At 39.2% G+C, this 15,862-nt stretch overlaps 1 protein-coding gene across 1 annotated transcript; it reads left to right on the top strand.

Annotated features, from left to right (window-relative positions):
- Positions 1-991: 991 nt before the first annotated feature.
- On the top strand, positions 992-3,327 carry il22ra2 (interleukin 22 receptor, alpha 2). Its single transcript, XM_036517162.1, has 5 exons — positions 992-1,062; positions 1,570-1,699; positions 2,405-2,583; positions 2,725-2,894; positions 3,121-3,327. The coding sequence occupies exons 1-5, from the start codon at positions 993-995 to the stop codon at positions 3,268-3,270; spliced, it is 699 nt and encodes a 232-aa protein (XP_036373055.1). The 5' UTR covers position 992; the 3' UTR covers positions 3,271-3,327.
- The last annotated feature ends 12,535 nt before the right edge of the window (positions 3,328-15,862 follow it).

The raw sequence follows: 15,862 nt of genomic DNA, 5'->3' as shown, positions 1-15,862 counted from the left end.
TCCTCCTTTAATCAGTGATATTGGGGTATGTGGTGTGGAGTGTGCATTGCATGGGAATGAGGTACCTCATAAAGAATGGCACTGTGGCACCACGGCCTGAGCTGAATCACATGTTAACCATAAACAAGAAGTGAAAAACAAAGTGGGGAACCAAACTGAAAGGTCAGCTTGTGCAATCTGTGCTTCCAGGGGAGTAAGGCAATTATGCTGTTTGATAAAACATCTGGGTGACGTGGGAAAGCAGACCTTGATTAGTGGCTCACAAAGGTTTAGTGTTTTCTCCTCTACAATTCAAGCTGTGGATGCACTATTTCCAAGTGAAGTTCAGGAGTACACAGTGTAAAATGTAAATGTCTCTTTGTCATTCTTCAAGCTTTAAGAAACCACCCCTCAACCCTCCAGTCAGGAAGGATTCTCTTGCCATATCAAATATCTTCAATGACAAAAGCTAAACAAGCCAGAACTAGAGCCAAATGTACTCACAGTTTCAGTATTGTTGGATAAGGCAATGAGGAATGCTTGTGAAAAAGAGAGCATAATTTATAGAACAGAATGCTTCATTGTCTCCAAAAGTGGAATTTCTCTCACAGTTATCTGCCATGCCATGCTCTAAACGAATTCATTTGTGGTCAGGGGTCACATTTCACATTCATCAAATAGGTTGTATAAGTAAGGAATCTACAAATCAGTGTCAAATAATTTCATGCTGAATCATTTGTAAAATTGCTTAACCATCTGCAGTACATTTGCTTGTATCCAGTTTATACTGCATATGTATACTTCAGTATATGCTCAATCTGAATATAATATTGATCATGGTTATGTGTAAACAGCGGAAACATATCCATGGGGAGAAGAGAATTAGTGGTATTGCTCTTTACTGGCTGCCCATATATGGTCACTAAACCTTGAGCACTCCCATTTTCTGTATAGTGAATAAAAGGAGGCGTCAGGGAGAAGCAGTAGTGTATTACCTCGGTAGCATGGCAGCCATGATTCCACTAATCATGATGGCCATAGCTTTTCTGATGCTGCAGTTCTCCCTTGTCCACTGTTCTGAAGGTAAGCCTTCTCTTAGCCTGCCTCCTTTGTAGCCTTTTACAACTTCTTATGTTTCTTTATGTAACTGCACAGTGCATTTTAGTAACCAAACTTGTAATGTAAAAAGTGAAAAAGAGACTGTTCTTTTTCATATTTGTTTTAATTGAAGGGCAGAACAGAATTAAATGAATATACCTACCTGCCCATGTAAAAGTAGCATATATAAATGTTGCACAAACGCATTAATATATTTGAAATAAAATATTTCAATACATATCAATTATTGAGATATAAAAATTATATTACAATACATTCTGAAATTTAGGCATCAAATTACATTGAAGACAATCAATTGTATGTTTTCACATACATACAGATGTATTCAGAATAAACAGAATTTGGAATTTGATGTTTTAACATTTATTCGTTCATTTATTTTCCAGGTGATGCCCTTAATCTGGGGCTTTTCTGTAATGTCTTTACACAAAGCTTAAGCATTTTGTTTTCCCCATATTATTTTTTGCCCAGTTCTGGGTATCCCAGATGTAATCACACCACAGGAGGTGAAGTTCCAGTCGCTGGACTACATAAATGTTTTACACTGGAAGCCCAATGGCCTCTTGTCCATCGCACCAGAATATTTCGTCCAATATAAAATGTGAGTATTACCACAAAATTTACCGATTACATCCCTCTTATGAAAGAAAACAGGGCGGCAGTGTAGCATAGTGGTTAAGGAGCAGGACTTGTAATCGAAAGGTTGCCAGTTCAATCCCTGCTGGACGCTGCTGCTGTACCCTTGGGCAAGGTACTTAACCCACAGTTGCCTCAGTAAATATCCAGCTGTATAAATGGATAACATTGTAAAGAACTATAACCTATGTAAGTCGCTTTGGATAAAAGCGTCTGCCAAATGAATAAATTTAAATGTAAACACATTTATGCAGTTTGTGTTATTTAAATGAAGGTGTGTTTTGGACATTTACAAGATACAACAACATAGCTTATAAAATACTGGTTTTAAACCTTCATTATTAAATGTTCCTCCTCTTCATTGTGTCATAACAAAAAGTGAATCAACAGGTTTTCGTCTGTCCTCACATTCTCCCAGACACTCCATGTGACCTGTTATGGTGACAATATAGCTATAGGTGATGTAATTTTGATGGGAGGCAAAACATGTTTTGTTGTCTATTAATGCAGTCTTTAGTAATCTATTTGTATTGTCTGAAATAAGGAATCAAAAAAACAGCGTTAGCTGGTTATCTTTATTTCATTTGATTTCACACGTGACTTGTGCCACAGTTATTCTGAAATCTTTTTTCATTTTTGTCTGCCTAATTTTCCCTCCCCTCTGCTTAAGCTATGGGGAAAAGCATTGGACCAATGTCACACACTGCCAGGGCATCAACCAGCTGCTCTGTGACCTGAGTCAGGAGACATCAGACCCCCGGGAGTGGTACTACGCCAGGGTCCAGGCAGCCCTCCCAGGGGCCAGCTCCCCCTGGGTCCTCAGCTCCAGATTCAACCCACACTGGGAGAGTGAGTGATGTTGATACGGTAGCTCTGACACAGATAGTTGAAACCACAAATAGCATGAAATACCTTTTTCTTGTTCATAATTATTCTCTTTACAGGTATTGATGTGTTTGATTTGATTGATTTGGTTTTGGTTCTTTGCAGCCTCAGTGAGTCCACCTAGAATGAAGCTCAAGGTAACAAAGCAAGGCATTGTGGTCCAGCTTAGAACTCCAAGCTCCCCCTTCGTTAAAAAAAAAGGCAGCTGTGGGTCCAGGAGGAAGTTTCAGAGACTGACTTACAACATATATGTCATTCATGATAACATGGTGCAGGTAAGTCTGTTTATTGTGACTAGACAGAATTATTTCTTCAGTTTTGTTATTCAGTAAAGGAAATAATCATCCATATTCAATGCATTTGTTCATACAATCACTATGTATGTACTGTGTATTTGTAATTGTGAAAATCATACTTAATGCTCAGGGAAGTCTGGACAGCATGTGGTACTTGGGGAGGTATTTCAGATCAAAGCATTCACTGTCTCTATTGGCCCAACAGGAAGAGCATAAATTGGACAACTGTGTAAGTGAGCTCTTGATCAAGTACCTGAGCCCAAACACCACCTACTGCCTCCAAGCAGAGGCTCACATCCAACGTCTGGGTCGCAGCAGTAAAAAGGGTGAGAAGTCCTGCATCACCACGCTCTGAGGCAAGGGCCCAGCAGCATCCACAGGTACTGGATATGACACGGAGGATCTAAGACAGCCAGCCAACAGGTCTAGATCAGTTTTTATCCAAGATTATGGATAAAAATGTTTTCTGTTGGAGCAGACTTGAAAACAAGGAGTGGTATCAAGATACAGGAATTGAATCAGCTGTAATGAAAGCTGTTGCCCAAGAACTCTCAAATATCAGATTCAAAGATATCTGTGTATGATCCTTTTTGCCATTAGAAAAACATTCACTTTCACAAACATTTCACCATCATTTAACCTGTTACTGGCATGTCAGGTTTAGGGCCTAGGGCATAATTTTCTTCCTTCTTTTTTACAGCTCCGGAAAAAGAGCATGTACTGGCTTTCTCTGATTATCGGAAAACAGAGACATGTATTTATCTGAAAAACGAACTCTTGTCAGGAAGCATTCACAATTACTTGAGCATTGCTTTAGGTGCAGCGCCACTGGGATGACCTTTGTCTTTTTCCTGACATTCCAATTCTGTTGTGCAATGTGTTATTTCTTTTACCTTCAGCTGCAACTGTGTCCAAATGTTTGTCTAGCACAAATATTGTAATGTTTTATAAATGCTACAATACATCTAGTGCTTATAAAAGCTTGCATGGATCTAAAATTTGTTATTATATGGCTAACATTCACACGCATTTCTTCAGTCAGATTTGTAACATGTAACATGTAACATTTGTAACATGTAACATGTAACATTTCAAAACAGCAGGGAAAGCAATATATAATGCCATTAATTTAGCTGGGAAAGCTAAATTATATTTGTGAATATCATTAACATATATAAAAATGTATTTTCCCATAAGAAGAATAAACACCTTGACAGAAAAAAATTCCGCAAATGAATGAACTTGCAGATGCATATTCACATGCTATTTCAGCTGTGAAAGTTGTTTCATTTTCATGTGTATAAAGTCCATACATCCCTTAGGGATTGTGCTGGAAACATAAGTTCTCAACATAAAGTGCTAATGTGTTATGATTTGATGATACATATTCAGCTGTTTCCTCAGTTGTGAAATTTGCAATATGTTTGTTAAAATATTGTTAACAAAAATAATTTGCATAGAAATAACATTTTTTTTACAATATAAACATGTATAAACATGCCATGACATATTTAACCAAAAAAATGTTCCTGAATTCAAAACAACTTTATTTTAAACAAGTTGCTGATCTATGTCCAGATGCTTCTTCAGTTGTGAAAGTTGTAACACTTTTGTGAAAACAGTCATTTGTACAGAAATACCATTGTTGCATTTGAGATATAAACATACATGATACATCTTTCCAAATCAAGCTGCTAGTGAGTTGACTCATATCTGTATATGTTTTGTTATTACACATTCAGGCACAGTGTTGTTTATTTGAAGAAACTGTAATGTAAAAGTGAAAACAAGCTCTGTGTATAAAAATGCCATTTTCGCATTGAGGATATCAACATGCCATGAGGTATCTTCCCAAAGTTAAATGTTACTGTGTGTGGTATAGTCATTCAGTTCCTGCATTTTTGCCGCATCTGATGTACCCTTAGAGATAGTTCTTACATATCACCACAGGGTGGCAGCAGTGGATTTTCTAACTTCATCATCAATTGTATGGTGGAATGCAATGGTGTGATGTTGTTTCTCTGTTTTGTCAGTTCATTTCATGAGCTGTGACATGAAAAAATGGAGGTGAATGGTTCTTTTTTCAAAAAAAAATTAACCTTCTCACAGACTACTGAGGGTTTACTAGATTAAGGTTCCCCCAGCATTCAACAGTGGGTGTTGGCTGTGTAACTTATAAAGATTCACAGGCTTTGCCAGTCTGCTACTGATTAACCCACCTCATCCATCTTCAGCTGAGTCTATTCTGTTTAGCTCTGTTACAATGGGACTTCTGTGCTTTTTTGAATGTGGAGCAGGAACCTCAGGGAGGGAGATGGATGTCCCAACAGGTGACAATAAAGGTCCATTAGGAATATTCAGTGCCCAACACCAAGGAATCTCCATCATGCATTCTGCTCACTGTTGATTCCACTCTTGGACAACATGACCATGCTCACTTCTTATCTACCTGCTCATATCTGAATGTTTTCATCCCATCCAATTTTCACCACTCTGTGGTGATTGATTGTGGATGGCACTGGTTGTCACAGACAGGGAGAATGCTCTTGATATTTCATATGGTGAGTCACTCAAATTCACTTGCCCTAGCCTATTTGTATTTAAATAATAATAATAATTATTATATTATATTATTATTTAATATTAAAATAATAATAAAGTGTTTCATCAGCAATGCAAGCTTGCTACCCGGGGGTCCAGACTTCATTCCAGCGTGGTATATTTCTGTCAAAGACAGCCCCAGAGACCACTAATGTAATACTTGTCCTCATGTAGTAGGACCAATTACAAGCTTACACATTTTATACACTTTATTATTACAATAACAAAAAGTGTAAATGTTAGACACTGCTTACAAGACATTGACATGAAATGAGAATGGTGTGCTTAGTTTAGAGAACAGCATGAACATTTGAGCTCATTTCAGAAATGAACTGAAACAAATTCAAACTGAATGAATCAAGGTCTACAAAAGAGATGGTCTTGGCTTGTTTGACATAATGAGCTTGAAGCTCATTAGGGGTCCAAGCACTGAAGGTGCTGAAACCCTCTTGTTTTTACTTGGATTATTATTATTATTATTATTATTATTATTATTATTATTATTATTATTCCGCTGCTTTTCCAATCTTGCCCATAAAACCACAACCGTGCATCTCCTGAACAATCGTCTACAATATGGCGTCCATAGGTCACATGACCTAGCAGCCATCTTGGATTGAAATCGCCATTTTCAAAAGCTCAGCCCCCTTGACCCATTTAATGAAAAGTCACAAAACTTGGTACACAGGTTCCCCTCATCACAAGGAACAACTTTGCCTCTTGAACCTTTCAAGTCTACCATATTGGATTTTGAGTTAATTTGCATAATTATAATTTTAGTATAAATGACATCTTCTCCTGAACGGTTGGGCCGATTTGCATGAAACTTGAAATACATCATCTTGAACCAAATTACGACTTAAATTGCGAAAAAGGAACTGCTACATCAAAAAACATGGCCACCACAAGCCAATCAAGTTGCCTCATTTATTAATTAATATGCAAATTGCCCAATATAATTCACCGTTGCATCAATCATTCTGAAATTTCTTGTGCACAATGACAAGGCCTCACTGACAGGATATGCCAAATTTAAAGCAATCTGTCAAAAAACACAGACTCCACAAGCACTTGAACACGCCCATTTTTAACCCAATTTTTAATATGTGTAAAATATACATAAAAATCTTGATTTCATGAACCATAACTTCAACTGACGCAAAGTTTCCCATGTATTGCCTTTGGGGTATGCTCTATCTAAATTGTGAAGGAATACTTACTACATCAAATAACACCAGCGCTATGTCCCAATCAATTTGTAAAGGTCTCAAAATCAATGTTGAAAAATTATTGTGTTCAAATGGGTATAAATTCAAGACAGTTGCTTAAAAAGTGTCAATACTTTGCATTCTTCTATAACCCTAAAGGATGATTCTTCTGTATGAAAATTTTGTACACTGATGACATGGTTTGGCTGCCACATTGGATTTTATGTTACAAATTCAGTTTGTCCTCCTACCAAAAAAAAAAAAACTTTAGGAACTCCTGAGACTTAATAGGTATGTTTCTCCCTCTGTCAACAATCATCCCAATGAGGGAGAATGTCATAGGTCACATCATTTGGTGACCATCTTGAATTATCTGTAAGACTCTTTCTTGAACTGTGTGGCCAATTGGCATGAATGTAATGCATTCCCCAAGGCCTTCATAACTATTTTCAGATGGTTTTATTAACAATGAGTCAATCGTTTTATCTTTCATCAAATTCTTCCTAACACTGGCCTGTGAAAATCTTCATCACAGACTTTTACTGCATGAAATTAAAGCCCCCCAGGGAATTAGCTTATTTGTGCTTGGACCCCAGAATTGCTGCTTTCAGCTATATTTTAGGAAATGTTCTTTTATTGGAGTAGTTTAGTGTGACAACTGGATTAGTGGTAAAGCTGTCCTGAAGTTGATCAACCAACCATTAACTCATCCCAAAACTGTGGACAAAGTCTAAAATAGTTCATTTCTGGAATTGTTACATGTACACTATTCTTAAGCCTGAATACTGATGCCATTGTCCAGAACAGTGTTAAAAGATGAATATTAAAGGGAAAAAGAACAATGAATCACATCCACAGTAATTGTATTAATCTGCATTTTCTTTTCATTCATATAGAGTAGGGTCCTGAGATTTATATTTACAGACAGGTTACTGATATTTGAACACAACTCTTAAATCAACAACTGTCACCGAGTTTGGCACTTAGACACACAGAAAGAAACTAGTTTTGGGTGAAAAGTCCAACTGCAAAATATTCAGATAAGATTCAGATACTACTAAAATCTAAATTTCAAATTATATTCAACCAGATTACCAATAAGGATAGACAAGTACCAAATGACCAAGCACTATTCTATGCATACTGGGCTTCTTGCCATGTTATGCCTCTAGTAGCAAAACTTCAGTACTGCAGGAGCCACTAATTTAGGCAGTGAGTGAGTGAGCAAGAGAGTGAGTGAGAGAGTGAGCGACACTACTTCCTCTAGGACTGCTACATCTACTTTGAATCTTGCTAGTATATTTCCACACTATACCTCCAAAGCAAGAGCTCAGAGCATTGTATCTGTCAGAACAGAGAATGAATCCTCAGATGTTACCATTCATGTAGTCATATACTTGAGAAGGATTGTTTATTTCAATGTCTGGTTCATCCAAATGGTGCCAGACTAAGAAGAATTGACTGTTCTTAAAGTTTAGCACTTCCTTTCAAAAGTAAAGATGATGATGTATTATGCTCTAGAAACACCTGATTCACCAATTTCCTGCATGGTGTAATTTTAGTTTACAGAAATTCACTCATTTCTGTATGATGAAAAGTGTAACATAATAGTTAAAATGTTTAGAAATAACTATTGGAAGATGCCTGTTTGATACTTACTCAAATTGGCAGTTGCCCATGAAGGTCCTGTCATTTTATATGGAGAATAATCTGACAGCACTGTTGTTATGCAGTTTAGACTCAGAAGAGTGCTCTACAGAATGTCATCACTGGCATAGAGATTACTGTAATGCTAGTGTTTATCCTCATCTTACCATGAACACTGTGGTTTCGCCATACAGAAATAGTAATTTTACTCTTTTTGTATCACAACAGTCCTTTCCATGTCTGCTTACAACAATTCAGAGGCATTTTCTTTATGATTAATACACTTAATACTGTGCAAAACCTAGCAAAAAGTTATGATGAAGGTCACATTTCATGATAGAAAAGAGAGTTCCACAGAACAATTTCATTAAGATAATATGTTTGGAGCAGAACTCTTACAATGTTTGTCTCTCCAGTTAGTAACTATAGGATAATTTCTGAGCTCCTGTATGTACATCCAGAAACATCGGCTGCAAGCTATCTTCAGATCACCAAGGAATAGGACTGACTCATGATCTGTCTTTGTCTATGAAAACCAGATGATATGATGAAACTGACAATTCCAAATGATGACCAATTTCCAGCATTTCATTTATTTTTTATTTTTTGCATGAGGAGTTTTTTTTTTTTGCTGTGTTGTAATACTCTATTGAATAAAAAAACAGGAATCCTGCATCATCCTGGAGGGCTGTACAGAGCAGGCCCAACAGGTTGCTGGCAAACAGGTCCCCCGAGAGCAGTCTCCTTCGTGTCCCACTTCCTAGAGGTGAGTCCCTGGTAACTTGTTGCATTGCTTGTGGATTGTTAGCTTTCCACCTCAGAGCAGTGCCTTTTACATTGTTTTGGTTTTTGTTCTTTCATTTATCTCTGCGTGTTCACACATAGGCCTTATATCTGCCAAGTTAGGTGTGCAGGCATTGGGAAATCTTAACAAATAGGAGCTTGTTTGAGATTTAACCTGACACTGTGGTTGTAGTAAGTTTATTCTTTTTAACTCTGCAGTGACTCAGTGTTTATGTATGGGTCAAATGGATAGTGTTTGACCAGTGATGTGGTGTTGTGGCTGTCTTGTTGACAATGGACTGGATAGCTTTACATTTAGTGTTTTTGGATATTATATAGTGCTGGTGTATTAGGTGGAGTCCTGCTGTGGGTAATTTTTGGGATTGTGCATTGTGGCTTGCAGAATGTTACGAACTGCAGATTTCTAAGACAGACTTGAGCTTTCATTATTTCTTTCTAATTCAGTGCCACTCTGTCTATGGTGACCATGATCAACTTTAACATCTCTAAGTTTCTGAGTCATCCTTGCCAGCTACAGGACTGGTATGAGTTGACAAGAAATGACGTGTCAGATAGGAATCTATTTTAAAGTCAAGTTCCTTGCTTCAGCACACAAGGCTGAGCTAGTGGAAGCACTTTCAAGCTTTATGAGTTTCCTAACCAGTCTGCCTCTGTTGACAATCCCACCATCCAGCTAGAACTGGCACGTATTGAGGTGGAGCAAAAGAGATGGAGTTTAAAGACTGAGAAAACCACAGAAAGACCGAGAAGTGGCAGAGAAGGATAGGGGAATTGAAGAGGCTCATATAGAACTGGAGAAGAACAAGAAGAGGCTTACCAGTTGAAACATGAATTTGCAATGAAACAACTGGACACTGCGCATTCTCAGATCCGGGGGTGAGGTGAGTAATGGAGGCTCTGCAATTGATTTGGGAAAAAACATCCATTTAGGGCGTGGAGACGATGATGTCAAATTATTTTTCCTTTTGTTTTAAAAATAGCTAAAAGCCTTTAGTGGCTGGTTGATCACTGGCCATTGCTGGGTCAGAGCACATTTGTAGAGTAGGCTCAGGAGATGTTTGCTGCTCTTGATGAAGAACAGTCATCGATGTACAAAATCATAAAGACAGCAGTAATGTAATGTCAGCCTACCAATTAGTGCCTGAATTATACAGGCAAAAGTTCCACTCTTGAATGAGAAAACCAGATCAGACCCATATTCAGTTTGTTTGGCAGAAAGGGATGGCTTTTGATAAATGGGATAATTTGAGGAAAGTAGCAGATGATTTTGAGTTGTCGGCTAAGACTTCATTCATGCCCTCTGTCAAGGTGGGGAAGTAACCCGGGAGAATGTAGTAGACCAAAGGGTGAGAAGGGCTGTTACGAACTCGTCGCCACTTTCAAAACCTTCTTTTGTTGTGAGTCCCTTACCCAAAGTCCCTGAATGTCATTACTGAAAATTGAGTGGATGTGTGAAATCACAGTGCTGGAGACTGAGGAAAGAAGAGAGAGAAGACACCCCATAAACCAGCTGCCTTCCTTGTCAGTGGGGTACCTGCCTCTAAGTTGCCTCCTAGTCAAGATACTCTTGTCTGTGTTCTCCGGGCCAGGCAAAGAGTATGGTACAAAGAGTATGAGGGTTTCATCTCTGAGGGTTACATTTCATACACACCAGATCATTACAAACATTCATCACACGACCTGCCTGAGTCCACCTCCTTGAATGCCTGTGCATTGGTAGAGGGTGTAATTAGTAGGTTTTTTATTGTGCCCCTCCAAGTCCATTTAAAATCTTAGTGAATGGTGTGGTGACTGTGGGAGTAATGTACTCTCTACCCATTGATGGTGGCTGGTGATAAAGTGAGTGTAGCTCCTGTAGTCTCTTCTTCTCCTGTGCTGGTTCCTGAAACAGAAGCCCTGCAGAAAGAGTGCCCAGTGATATTCCTGGCATGTGCAGTCACTCATCTTGTGCAATTCCCCAGGGGGTCAGTACAGATCAGCCAGGTAATGGTGGGGTTTGGCTGGATGAAGCTTTCTTTGCTGATTTTGATTCCTCTCACTCTAATGCAGATAATATGTTAGGTAAGGGTGCTTTAGTTAAAGTCCAACACTCTAATCCAGAGCTAATGGCTCTTCTAGACACTGCCTTAACTGTGGTTGAAATAAAGGATATGCCTGAAATTTTATGTGCAAGACAAAGCTCTGATGAGAAAGTGCAGAGCTGCTGACTGACCTGCTAATGAAGACTAGAACATCCTCTGTGAGATAGTGAGAAAATTTGCAGACTTGCTCATCATGTTCCCACTTCAGGTCATCTGGGCTTGAGGGACACCCCCACAGCCTGCCGTTCCTCAGATTGAGGAGTGTATTGATCACATGGAGTTGACTCTGTTTGTCTCAAAATTTGACTTTATGAAAGGACATTGGCAGGTCCTCCTCTCTGATTGCATCTGAGAGGTGCCTGCTGACACCTTCTGTCAATGTAAGGTTATGGCATTTAGAACGAGAGAAACACAAGCAATCACAGCCTTTCCTACCCCACATAACCAAAGGAAATTGCTGCATTTCCTTGGTATGTGTTGTTTTTACAGGAAATTCATTTTTAAAATTCCTATGGGAGTTGTTTTATGACTCACCTCATGCACATGCCCTACAATGCCTTTTGGTTTCTTTTTTTTAACCCAGGGCTCAATCCTACCAAGAGGTGGTAGTCTCACCTGTTTAAAGGGTCCTGACCCTACCAGGGTGTGAGGAAATTGGAGTTCCTGTTTGTAATTAGGAACACATAGTAGCTGCTGCTTGTGGACCAAAGTACAGGTATGGTTTTTGGACCAAAGTATTGACTGCTGGCAGATGCTCCCACTAAGAGCAGTCTCCTCCATACCCCACTTCCCAGGTGACTGTTGCATCACGTAGGGACTGTGAGCCATCTACTTTCGATGATAAGTGCCTTTTATGTTGTTTTGGTTTTCATTCTTTTTTTCATTTATGCCTTTTCCGCATTCACACAGACACCTACATTACACATTTACCATTTGGACTTATATCTGCCATAGGTGATCCCAGGTTAGGTGGCCAGGCACAAGCAGGTCTTAACACAGGACAAATGGTAACTGAAAATTCTTCATGTTCAAAATTTTCACGGCATTCATCTGCAAGTACTCCAAAATGTTTAGCAACAGCTGCTTGACAAACCATTATAGAAACCCCTGAGGTCTGTTAAGGCAAGTTACCTATTTATTGTGTCCTCATTGTAACTGCAGATTCCCTGGTTTGCATAGGGATTATTTTAGAAGATGCCAGTCTGTCTTCTTTATTATTGCTAACCTTCCTCCAGCCCAGCAACATTGTAAAAGGAGTCAATTGCCGCAGTCATGGAAATCCACCAACCCACTTGAGATTGAAATGGTGACCTTATAGCTGTTGCTGTGAGGTTTTCACAGTGAAACTAGCTCCTTTGTTCTCCCTCACAGTCTTTACAAATGCAGCCCCTGATGACTGTGTTGTCTCTTCTTTTTAATATTAATTCTTAGCTTATTAATGTTTAGCATTATATGTTGCTGACTTACTGCTGCTTACTGACAACTTCTGTTGATTAAGGTGTTGTAAAATATGACAGAATGGTGGAAACTACTGTAATTTTGAATGTATAAAATTGTCATTTCACATGAATAAAATTAAACAGAACCAGCTCTCCAATAAAAGCACAAGAACTGTATAATTGGCTGACTGGTCGACCCACATAAGCCTCCTCCTAACATTTTTTGGCATTTTAAATTACATTCTCACTAGTATTATTGCGCTGGACCTCCTATAAAATATATGTTGTATTTACAAACATCTTTTCTTCTCTAAATCTGAGTGCATTCCCACAACCAACCCCCTTCCCCCCTCCCCCAATGCATTTGTCTAACTACCTATCTGTATATTAAGAAGGAAGAAAACCTGTGCACATGTTTCACTTTTGGAGTGCAAAGTGTTTTGTTTTTTTATCCTCTTTTTTTTCAAATAAAATAAAATGAAGATATACTGATCCAATAAACCCCTGTTTTTATTCAGATTGTTCACGAGTGTGCAATAACTACCGTTCAATTCAGTTGGTTTTTTTTTAATATATTTTTTATATATGAAATGAAAATGTGTGTATATCTATGTATATATAGTACAGTTTATATATATTATATACAGTATTCTTTAATTTCATACAGTATATAAAATAATATTTATTATACTGTATGATTTTACAATATTTCAAGCAAATACATAAGCTGACATAGAAGAAAATGGCAATAATTATTTTAATATATTCCTCACATTTTCTATTTACATATACAGTTCTGGTCAACATTATTGGCACTCCTGTATTTTAAGTACATAATGTACAATATCTCCTAAATAAAAGTGTGAAGTGAAACAGCTGTGGTCGATATACACTCATATTTGATACAGAACAGCACAGGATAAAACAATAACAATTTAAAAAGGAATGGCTGGAAAAAGTGTAAAAACAGAAACATTGCCATTGACACAATTATTGGCACCCTTTTGAAGAATTCAAATCAGATTGAAAAGAAGTAGACTGTCATTGCAGTGAAATTAGACTCACTGTCTGTGCTTATATGACATGAATTATCCAATGAATGATGGCTTTAATGCTTAACAACCTTCGTTCCCTGTACCTTTTTCACAATGGTGAAGACAAGAGGGCTGTCTGAGAGCATCAGAAATGCTATTATCACCAAACACAAGAATTCTAAAGGCTATTCTAAAGGCTATCTCCAAAGACCTTGGCTTCCCTGTTTCAACAATTTGCAATGTTATTAAGAAGTTGCTGCTCATGGAACTGTCTCTCAGGACGAGGTGGAAAGAGGAAAATTGATCAGGGAAGTCTTCAGAAGTTGGTGCGAACTGTAGAAAAAACACCACAAAACTTAAGGCTGACCTGGAGCAATCTGGTGTGATGGTTGCAACCCGTACCGTATGCACACTAAACCGAGAAGAGCTTCATGTGTTAGTCTGATGATCATTCTTGTTGAAATGTTGCCCATTCATATTTAAATTGTGATTGTGTGTTGCTACTGTTATCTAGCTAGCTAACGTTACCTCGATCTCGCATCTCACAGTCATCTGGGTGATTGTTAAAAGACATTCTGTTATTGAGTGTACTCAGATGTGGTTGTGCTGTTGTTTGCCAGGGTGCAGTGTTTTGTTTTCGCCACGATGAGGCGCGGGTCTGTACGGTACGTCCAGGGGTTCAGATTGTTTTCTTTTATTATTCCCTCCTTGACTGACAAAGAGGAAGATGTCGGGTCATGTTGAGTCCCACAATAAATATGCCAAAAGTTATTGAAGCATATTATTGCCTCCGCCAAATTATTCCCGAATTCAACGCTGATGAAGCCGCGAAGCTCAACAGGTTATGGGCCCAGGAGCAACTCGGGGAATAGTTGTTATGATGTTTAATCGCCGGTAGAAAGTCGCGACGGACAGCGTGCTAACGGCTAACGATAGCATCATGGAGGCACGAGGAACAAGCAGGTCGTCTCGACTCATGTTCGACGGAGATGAAACCAAGTATGAACTATGGGAGACTAAAGTGCTGGGACATTTGCATTTATTAGGATTAAAGAACACGGTTCTGAGAGAACCTAACGGCCAAGATGAGGTGGCGGCTGACGGTAAGAAGAATGCCGATGCGTACGCCGAGTTGATTCAACTTTTGGATGATAAAAGCCTCTCATTAATTATGAGAGAAGCGCCTGACAATGCAAGAAAAGCACTGAAAATTTTGAGGGAATATTATGCCGGGAAGGGGAAGCCCCGCATTATCAACCTTTACACCACGCTGACATCACTCCAAAAGACGAGCAGCGAGACGGTAACAGACTATATCATCAGGGCAGAGACCGCCATTACGGCGCTGCGCAACGCAGGAGAAACATTGGGAGATGGTCTGCTTATTGCTATGGTCTTAAAAGGGCTTCCAGAAAGTTTTAAGCCATTTGCAGTATATGTTGCAAATAATGAGGATAATGTAACATTTGCGGAATTCAAAACAAAACTACGCAGTTTTGAAGCCACAGAGAAGCTAACAGCAGCGGAGTCCAGTGACAATGTGATGAAGACCGTGGCGAGAGCCGGACGGAGGCCCGCCAAGTCAAGTGCACGGGACAGGAATAATGAAGATGCGGACATTGTATGTTTCAAGTGTGGCATGAAGGGTCACCGAGCGAGAGCATGCCGACGAAAGACATGGTGCAGTCACTGTAGGAGTGACACCCACGGCGATGCCACTTGTAGACGCAAAAATAAACAAGATGGAGCGAGGAAAGCCGCAGATGAGAGCTGCAACGGATCCGGGGTAACAGATACAAAGGATTATGCCTTCAAGATCAAGGACCCAGACATCGGGGATCAGCAGCCAGCGCGCAGCATCAACGAGAAGGGCTTGATGGTTGATACTGGAGCTACATCCCACATCGTTAATGATATAGCCAAGTTTAAAAGCTTTGACGACAAGTTCAAGCCGGAGACGCACTGTGTGGAGCTGGCAGACGGCACTCAGTGCATAGGCGTAGCTCAACGTAAGGGAAATGCAGAGGTGCTCCTGATAGACAGTACAGGACAACGACGCAGAGCAACACTGAGAGACGCGTTGTTTATACCGTCTTACCCCCAAGACATTTTTTCGGTGAAGTCAGCCACCGA

Source organism: Megalops cyprinoides, chromosome 1, assembly GCF_013368585.1.
Source record: "Megalops cyprinoides isolate fMegCyp1 chromosome 1, fMegCyp1.pri, whole genome shotgun sequence".
Classification (NCBI taxonomy): domain Eukaryota; kingdom Metazoa; phylum Chordata; class Actinopteri; order Elopiformes; family Megalopidae; genus Megalops; species Megalops cyprinoides.
This window is presented reverse-complemented; position numbering and strand designations above follow the sequence as displayed.

Excerpts from the sequence above, each read along its gene's own strand:
- il22ra2 (XM_036517162.1), top strand. The coding sequence starts at position 993 with ATGATTCCACTAATCATGATGGCCATAGCTTTTCTGATGCTGCAGTTC. Across the intron at positions 1,700-2,404 it reads TATTTCGTCCAATATAAAAT|CTATGGGGAAAAGCATTGGA; the intron begins GTGAGTATTACC and ends CCTCTGCTTAAG. Across the intron at positions 2,584-2,724 it reads ATTCAACCCACACTGGGAGA|CCTCAGTGAGTCCACCTAGA; the intron begins GTGAGTGATGTT and ends GGTTCTTTGCAG.